Raw genomic sequence first — 8,601 nt, 5'->3', positions numbered from 1 at the left:
GCTAAATAGTTGATGTTGAGAATGCACTTGCAAAGTTCACGTAGGCTAGGGAAGCACACAACAAGATGGAAAAGTTAAAGGCAGAAGGGAAACCAATTCCAACAAACATTGGCGAGGTATTATATCTTAAATTTTCCTTTCCTTCATACATCCCAGGTTATTGAAAATCACCACACAGGGATGAACCTTACTAAGTTAGTATCTCTAAATTGGTGGAATTATGAGTAGACAACTTCAGAATGTCTTATAGCTTGCCTTTGCTGTTTTGTCATCTCTAGGGAGACTTTATGATACAGTAGGATCTATTTGTGGTTAATTTTTGGTCGAGATCTGGTTTCTATATCTCTCTGCAATACCTTTTACTTGCTTGTTCTGGCAGCTGAGTTTAAATGTGTGCTTGTTTAGAAACCCGGAATTGCTTGCTCAATTTTGGCCTGAATATATGGTTTATATAAACTTTAGCTCCTGATAGTTGTAGGTGGAACATTATCCGTTTATTCATTACCCTGTTGATGCAAACATAAGGGTTATTTCTAACTCCAACCATATCAGGTATGCATATCTATGATTGATAATGCTTATTTGTGAGATTTTAATAGAAGCATTTAACATATGCAGACTATGAGGGTGATATTTGGTAGCAGAATGATGCATTGCAGTTGTCGTGCTTTTGTAGCATATTCTAGACAAATAGCAACATTTGTCTATGCTTTTGTAGCATATTCTAGGCATTGCTATATATGAGTGGGATAAAGGCAAATAGCAAGTAGTGTACTATGAAAGCCATGCCAATTTTTTCATTTTACTAATAAAGCTTGTTTGTGTCAAGAACTAGGGCTGGGATTTTAGCCCGGAAACCCGAAACCCGACCCGGAACCGGCCCGGGACCGGCCCGAACGGTCCGGGCTTTAAAATATTTTTTACCTGTTTTTCAAGGCCCGGCCCGAAATAAATATAAAACGGTCCGGGCCCGGGCCTAAGAAATCCAAATAAAAAAAGCCCGAAGGCCCGAAGATTTGTGCATTTGACACATGTTTGTATATTATTGGTAATAATATATAAGCTTACAATAGGTGTGCCACAGGAGATTACGAACCCAACTAAAAACCTAACCCTAAGTCCCTGGCCGCTCACTGCCTCTCTCTCTCTCTCTCAATTCACTCTCTTTACTCTTTAGCAACTCAGCAGCCACAGACCCGCAGTCTCTCATCTCTCTCTCTCTTGGAGTCTCAGCCACCATTTTCGCTGAACCGCCGATACTTCGACTCTCTCTCTCTCTCTCTCTCATCTCTTCGACAATCGACACTTTGGCTCTCTCTCTCTCATAGTCTCGGCCAGTCGACCACCATTTTGGGCTTTTTGCTCAACCGTTGCCGACCCACCTTGTCGTCGTTCGAAGTTCTACCTCCACTTTGCTTCGAGTCTTCACCAGTACGATCTCTCCGACCCACTGTAAGTAAAACCTTCTCTTTATAGTTTATACTTTATAGTTTATACTTCATCAGTTCATTGTTGGGATGTTGGTCTCCGACCCATCGGCGGTTCCAAACCACCTCTGTTTTGATTCTTTTTTCTTTTCCTCAGCTTCAGTCAATCACGTTGCCGCATAGTCTCATTATCTCATACTCTAAATATGACCACTGATGATGATTTGACAATGGAGAAATAAATTGTTCCAAACTTCCAGCTTCTGAAAAAGAAAGAAAAGAAGAAATTACCCAGCCTCCAACTTCACCGAATATCAAGAGAAAGAGGGCAGAGAAGGAAAAAGTGAAGCCACTGAAGATTTTAAATTTATTTGGGAGTTGGGACTGTTTGATTATGAACTTGTTTATCTGGAACTTGGAAGATTTGATTATTTGAATCTCGAATTTGTTCTGTTGGAATGTGGATCTTGTTCAGTTGGACTTCAACTGTTAGAATGTGAAAAACTGGAAGTCTGGAACTTGTTTTGTTGTTCATTTGGTTTCATTTTAATGATTTTATGATTTTTATCAGTGGAGCTGTTGTTATTTTTTTCTTCCCCCCTAATCAGGTTTTTAGGCCCGAAAGCCCGGAAAACCCGGCCCGTAAAAATCGGTCCGGGCCCAACTCGGTCCCAAAAATAAAAAATCATTAATTGAGCCCGACCCGCAAAAAAAAATAACAACCCGGGCCCATCAAATTTTACACGGGCTCGACCCGATCCCAGCCCTATCAAGAACATGAGATTGAAGCTGTCAGGCCATGAAATGAAAAATGCAGTGGCACCTCCAAGATGTACAGAGGATAGGTGAAGAGGGAGTTACAAGAAGAGACGCAACTGGGAGAGCAGAGTCTGGAGGGTTGACACAGAATAGTCTCAAAGTTGCAACATAGCTATATAAATGTTTGCTTAGAAGAAAATTGAACATTTTCTACTATAATTGTTTGTTGTCAAAAGGTGGCAGACTTTGAACATTTTGTCACTTCCAATTTGTATGTTTTGAGCAGTTCAATGGTTGTATTTTTAAACGTTTATAAACTAGTAATACATGTGAGAGGTAAAAGATTAATTAGATCTTATTCTAGTAAATTCTAGCAATATCTATTGAATTTGACAACAAGTGGTGTGTGTGGGAACCATTATACATCGGCCAAAGCCAAGTATACAGTGAAGTAGCTGTTAAAACAAAAGCCATTGCAGCCAATGGAAAGTAGAATTATAATTGCAGCCCAGACATACTGTTCAGCAAAACGCAACAGTTGATCAAAATAATCATATCAGTGGAGGGTGTTCCCTCAGTTGAAGCTGCACATATATAAATCCCAACAAATACTTGCATCATGAAATAAGAAGTTAAAACTAGTTGACTTATATCATTAGTATCATTCAAGGGGGAATTGATAAATTGAAAGTTACATGGAACCAAACTACACAATCTTGCAGCACATGTTTTTGTAAAAGAACATTACAAAATGAAATGTCAGATGTACATGTCTCATAAACTAGGTTTGAAATATTGTTCATCTTCTCCAAACCATATCTCACAGAGATTAAATTGTATGTAGCACAAATGGGGGAAAAGTTTAATCAAAATCAGTCCCAAACTTGTCTTCAAGTCTAACAAAAGAGATCCTCTTAGTACTGCATCATTTAAACCTGCACAATATAACTTCACTAACTCATTCATGTCATTGAGTTTCATGTCATCAACTTAAGGAGATAATATAAAAACACAACCTGACTTCACTGAGGTTGTTGTCTGAGTGTAGTATTTGTAGTTAGAGTTGTAGCTGGTGCAAGATTCAGACTTGTAGTTGAGTAAGTTGAATTCTACAAATATGAAACTCAGTTTAGTTTCATTATAGCAATTAAAATGTAGGAGTGTACAAAAATTTCAAATATATATATACCTGGTTTGAGAAAGGTATCTGACCATAACTAAAACATGGATTGGGATGTCCAAAAGGCCAACTTAAAATTCCCTAAAACAGAAAATGACATGTAAGAGTACTCCCTCTGTAATACATAAAAACTCATATATGGCAAGTTTCAAAATGCATACCTGATTATAAAATGAGGTGTTAAGTACACCAAACTGATGGTTAGATGTAGACACATGATTTGGAGCATTTGGATCATTGTTTTCTTGACTTTCTTGTTCTGCATCAATAAAAATTTCAGCTATATAAACTTTAATCAAGAAGACAAGAGCAGCTTAAGTAAACACACAACAACACAATGAGAATCATTAAATATATATGTACCTTTTGTTCTCTTCTTCCGTTGGTTTATCTCCCTCACGTCTTTGATTCTAGCATTTTTCATTCCTTTAGTCTTTGCACTTGGTGGATTCAAAACTAGTATCTCATTACAAGGAATTCCAGAGTCAGATTGGTCACCAAGTTTCTTCAAATTTTCCAACACGTAGATAGTGTCCTTATCTTTTTCAAGGCGCTTCATTGCCTCTTTTAACAGATCCTTGACAATTTCAGTACCTGAATCGGTCAGTGAGGCTATGTCATACAGACTATTTCCTTCATGCATCAATTCGCTAAGGCGCAACACTCTAGCAGACTTTGAATTCTCACTTGTTCCTTTACATGTATTATTGCTAACCACAATCCCTTTCTTTGCTTCTTTAGTCCACCTCTTCAAGATATACTGAGTGGGTAAAGTAGTGATATTATTCATATCAAACACCTTCAAAGCATGACGACACAAGATTCCAAGCGACTCAAATGACTTACAAGAACAATTAATGTTCAAGGATGTAGAATTATATTCAATCTTGTGCACACTTTGATGACCATCTTCAATGGCTTGATATATATAAACTCCATCCCAGCTGGAAACTTCTTTTAGTCTAACTCCCATACAACCATAGAATTCTGTTTCAAAAAGCTGAAACATTTTATTAGTATAAACCTTGGCTGCACTCCTTAACATTTTACTCCATACTTTTGGACGTGGTGCACCATTTTTGCAACGGTAGTCATCCTCCAACTCTGCTAAACGATTCTCCTCAATCTTTTTCTCATAGTGATGAACAAATTTAATGAGCTCCATTGTGTGTGTAGAGATTCCATGGAACACATTGTTTGTACTTTCACTCCTTTGAGTTGATCTAATCTTTGCTGAAAAAATATCCAAATTAAATGCTGGACACCACTTTTGTCGAAGTGAATACAACTTTGTAAGCCAAGTATGATCTCTAAGATTATATCTAGTAATCATGCTATCCCATGAAACTCGAAATTCAACTTCAGTACTACATCCATGTAAAAAATGGTTGAACTGTTTCTTGAACTCAAGATTTCCAAGATAACTACCAATTCTCTTGCTGGCATTCTTGGCAATATGCCAAGTGCACAATCGATGACATGCATTTGGAAACACTATTTCAATTGCATTGCCATTGCTTTATCTTCATCTGTGAAAATAGTTTTTGGTGTTTTGTTTCCCATGGACTCCAAAAATGACTCAAACAACCAAACAAATGACTCCGTAGTCTCATCTAATAAAAAAGCACATCCAAACAAAACATTTCTCCAATGATGATTAACTCCAACTATAGGTGCACAAATCAAATTATACTTGTTCGTACGAAATGTTGTGTCAAAGCATATAACATCCCCAAAACAATCATAATCAAGCTTTGCTCTGCTATCCCTCCAAAAGAAATTCGTCATTCGGCTATATTGGTCCAATTGCATTGAGTAGAAAAAGTTAGGATCCTCACCTTGTTTGCTCTTAAAGTGATTCAGCAAACTTTGTGCATCACCTGCTTCCAACATTTCATTCTTTTTCCTTTGCAAGTAGTTATAGACATCCTTCTTAGTGCACCCAACATTTTCCGGACCACCCACTTCATTTGCTATGTAGAAAAATGATTTCTTTGGTCCTATGCCTGCATCATACATAGAAGCAAAAATATTTCCACAAGCACCTGTTACTTTTCGCCCTGATCTCAAAAATTGCCTTTCTTCGGGCTTTGCAAGCTCATGGTTATGATCTGAATTGATCTGCGATACTGTCCATATTCCATCTTTCACTGTAAATGATATCATAGCCTTACAACCAACTCTTGTTTCTAACTTCCTGTGTTTGTTTGGTTGACATACATCCTCGTCTCTTGTAAACCCCTCCTTTGAACACAGAAATTCTCGTTGGCGGATTTTATTTGATGCATCTCTTCGAATATGTCCTTTACGAACACTGAAACCCTTCCTCAAAGCATAGGTGTTATATAAATTGTAAGCCTCATCATCAGAGTGTACTTGCATTCCCACTTTGAGTTCTTCTTCGTCTCCAATAGTTTCCTCCATTCCTTTACAAGCCAATTGGACTCTGTCAAACAACAAATATACAATGTAAGAAACAATTATAGCATCATCCCGTCGAGTAGCATATAAAGTTGAAAGAAATTTTTTTTAGCTCACTGAACATAAAAGGCAAACACTTAATTTTTATTGACAAGCTTAAGCAATGATCACTACGCCTAGGAAGTTGAAAAGAAGACTTCTCTATATTGCATGAAGATTGGTTTATAAGGGACTCCTCTCTATATTGCATGAAGATTGGTTTATAAGGAACTCTTCTCCACGTAGCTTGCCTCTGCACCACTTCCATGGCAAAACAATTGAAATGCCCAGATTGAAACCCAACAAAAACGACCTCTCAAACCTCAAAATGATTTCAATTCCAATAAAACCCACCTCCAAAACCTCACAATTTCCAGAATCCTGGCAAAAACCAACCTATCTCCTCTCCCCCCATTCACACGAAATACTCACAAGAAAGAAAAGACTGACGAAGACAAGAAGTACAGAAATTCAACAAGAATTAAAAAGAGAATACCTTACTGATGAGAATGAACTAACAGGTCGAGCTGTGTTTATTTTGGTGAATCTAGAATGGAATGGAAAAGATGATGAATTGGGTGAGGGTGAGAGAACAGAGGCCTCGTTTGTTGTTCCCAAATTCGATATAGTCGAGGAATTCTAATTTAGGCAAAACTCTTGGCGGGCCATTGAAATTTAATCGGAAGTTTGGAGCCTTTTTTACAGCAATCTGGCGTGGAAAAAAAATCACACGTGTCAGGCTACAAATGGATGGTCGTAAATGTGACGTGGTGGGGGTGCCCTACCTAAGAATTTCTCGAGGTCTGCAAGGAACGCACTGCCAGCAGCAGGAATTCTCCCACTGTCGTCCCACCATCCTCAACCCAACCACCACTTTCCAATCTTCCATCGATTGCGCCGATCTCTACCTTGCCCCCATCGATCAGCCCTCAATCCCCTCATGCCTGATCAACCCAATCAGCCTGCCCGTCCAAGTCTCCCACCGATGAATTGCCCGGAGAAGATCACCTCCGGTCCTCCAAGATGGCGTCCTAGAAACAGAAGAGCTGAAGGTGAGAAAAAGTTTCCAACAATTTAGAGAGAACGGGTTGTGGTGATGGACTGATGGGTGACAAGCACGGTGATGAACACTCCCAACTTGATCCAAGTTCTCCCTCTGTTATCATCCAAGGTTCATAGGTGTAGAGACTGGGTTCTGGGTAATCAATTCACTCAGGTTGCTCTGGGTAATTTGCAATAGTAAGAGCTCCTTCCTTTTTCTCTTCTCTTGCTGTGTAGATTTGAGGTAGGTTAGCTCTTCTCTGACACCTTATCAAATTATTTGATTCCTCAAATGTGATGTCCCACTAGTACTTGATCCACTGAGTTTCTTTTTACAATGTCTACAAACGAACAGCAATACAAGAGTCACCTTTTTTAATCCTATCAAAGTCATTCCACACCACAGATTTTAATCTGGTTGACTTGACAATTACAGCATCTGACATATCCATTGCATAGACCTAGTGATTCAACAGTATCTGCACATGACAATGCACACATATTCATTAATAGTATGACCCAAAAAGGACAACACAATGCAGGGCAGCAGAGCTGAGGACTACAACAAACTTGGGCATGCACAAACAGGACACAAGGACATGACAGCCCTGTACAGCTCAAAACGATCTAGATAAATGAAAACAACAAGAATTTCGCAGACCTGTACAGACAAGTTAGTTTTTACTAAATCTGCTGCTAACAGCTAATCCAAAATATAGCTAGTTTTTTTTTTTTTTTGTGATAACTATAATCCAACCAACAACTGAATACTATCCATCCGAAATGCCTGAACTAGTCAAAATCCCTAATTTTCTGAGGAAAACCAATCAATCAGTCACCTAAAGGTGGTCCCAATGGTAGTCCAGCTCCACCGCTTTTTCAATGCTGCCGAATCAGAAGGCAAGAAAGTGATCAGAATCAATGGGGGAGTGAGAAAGAGAGAGAATTTGATTGAATTTGTGGAGGAAAGGAACGTACTTTTGGAGGGGGGATTTAACAAGAAGTCAAGGAGGAACGACTCCGCTTCTTCAATTTTATCGAACAATCTCCTACGTCTCCCTTTCAACATTCATCCCTCCAACTCGCACGCTTCACATCACCCTGCCATACGATCGGTTTCCTGGCTAAGGCTTTAGCCGGTAATCGATTCATAGCCGCTTGATCACAATCAAACGTTTCTCTCCAGCTTTTTGCCATTTCACGGTGATGAACAGTACTCGCGCTGCACGGTGCAGCGCTTGCTCCCACGTGTTTCTAAGCATAAACGCCGTGCTCAGCAAGCATAATCCTAGTCAGCCTAAACATCTCGTAACTAACTTCATCAGATGTCACAAGATGATTACAGAAGAGCTGCCAGCTATAGAGTACGTAGTTTAGGAAAAGATTGAGAGCTGAGTTTTGTACTAGGTTCTCATTGTAATGTAACTGATTCATATAGTGAGAGAGAAATAAACAGAAGCTTCTGAGACTTCATTATTCATGGCTTCCGCTTAGATTTCTTGGGCCTTTAATTTTTCCTAGTATCATCACCAGTTTATGAAGAATTGGGTTACATAAGCTGGTAGCTAGAACCAGTTTGTATGCTCTCTACCAAGATTAATCTATCTATTTCTTACTTTCTTCTTTTTTGCATTTAGGATTGTCTTGCTGAGCTGGGTCATGAAAACGGAAAGCACTTCAGTTGGCATTCAGATTGACTACGTACATATGAGAAGCAGCAGCATGCTCAAGTTT

The 8,601-nt window shown here is 38.9% G+C and overlaps 2 protein-coding genes across 2 annotated transcripts; both read right to left on the bottom strand.

The window, feature by feature from the left end:
• Positions 1-3,048: 3,048 nt before the first annotated feature.
• Positions 3,049-4,197, bottom strand: LOC121051727. The gene is made up of 4 exons (XM_040514820.1): positions 3,730-4,197; positions 3,528-3,625; positions 3,376-3,447; positions 3,049-3,295 (listed from the first exon to the last, which is right to left on the bottom strand). The coding sequence occupies exons 1-4, from the start codon at positions 4,154-4,156 to the stop codon at positions 3,209-3,211; spliced, it is 684 nt and encodes a 227-aa protein (XP_040370754.1). The 5' UTR covers positions 4,157-4,197; the 3' UTR covers positions 3,049-3,208.
• A 136-nt stretch (positions 4,198-4,333) lies between these two features.
• On the bottom strand, positions 4,334-6,737 carry LOC121051828 (protein FAR1-RELATED SEQUENCE 5-like). The gene is made up of 2 exons (XM_040515261.1): positions 6,612-6,737; positions 4,334-5,812 (listed from the first exon to the last, which is right to left on the bottom strand). The coding sequence occupies exons 1-2, from the start codon at positions 6,713-6,715 to the stop codon at positions 4,861-4,863; spliced, it is 1,056 nt and encodes a 351-aa protein (XP_040371195.1). The 5' UTR covers positions 6,716-6,737; the 3' UTR covers positions 4,334-4,860.
• Between the last annotated feature and the right edge of the window lie 1,864 nt (positions 6,738-8,601).

Source organism: Rosa chinensis, chromosome 1, assembly GCF_002994745.2.
Source record: "Rosa chinensis cultivar Old Blush chromosome 1, RchiOBHm-V2, whole genome shotgun sequence".
In the NCBI taxonomy this organism is placed as follows: Eukaryota; Viridiplantae; Streptophyta; class Magnoliopsida; order Rosales; family Rosaceae; genus Rosa; species Rosa chinensis.
Note: the sequence above shows the minus strand (reverse complement) of the source record. Positions and strands in the feature narration are given on the sequence as shown.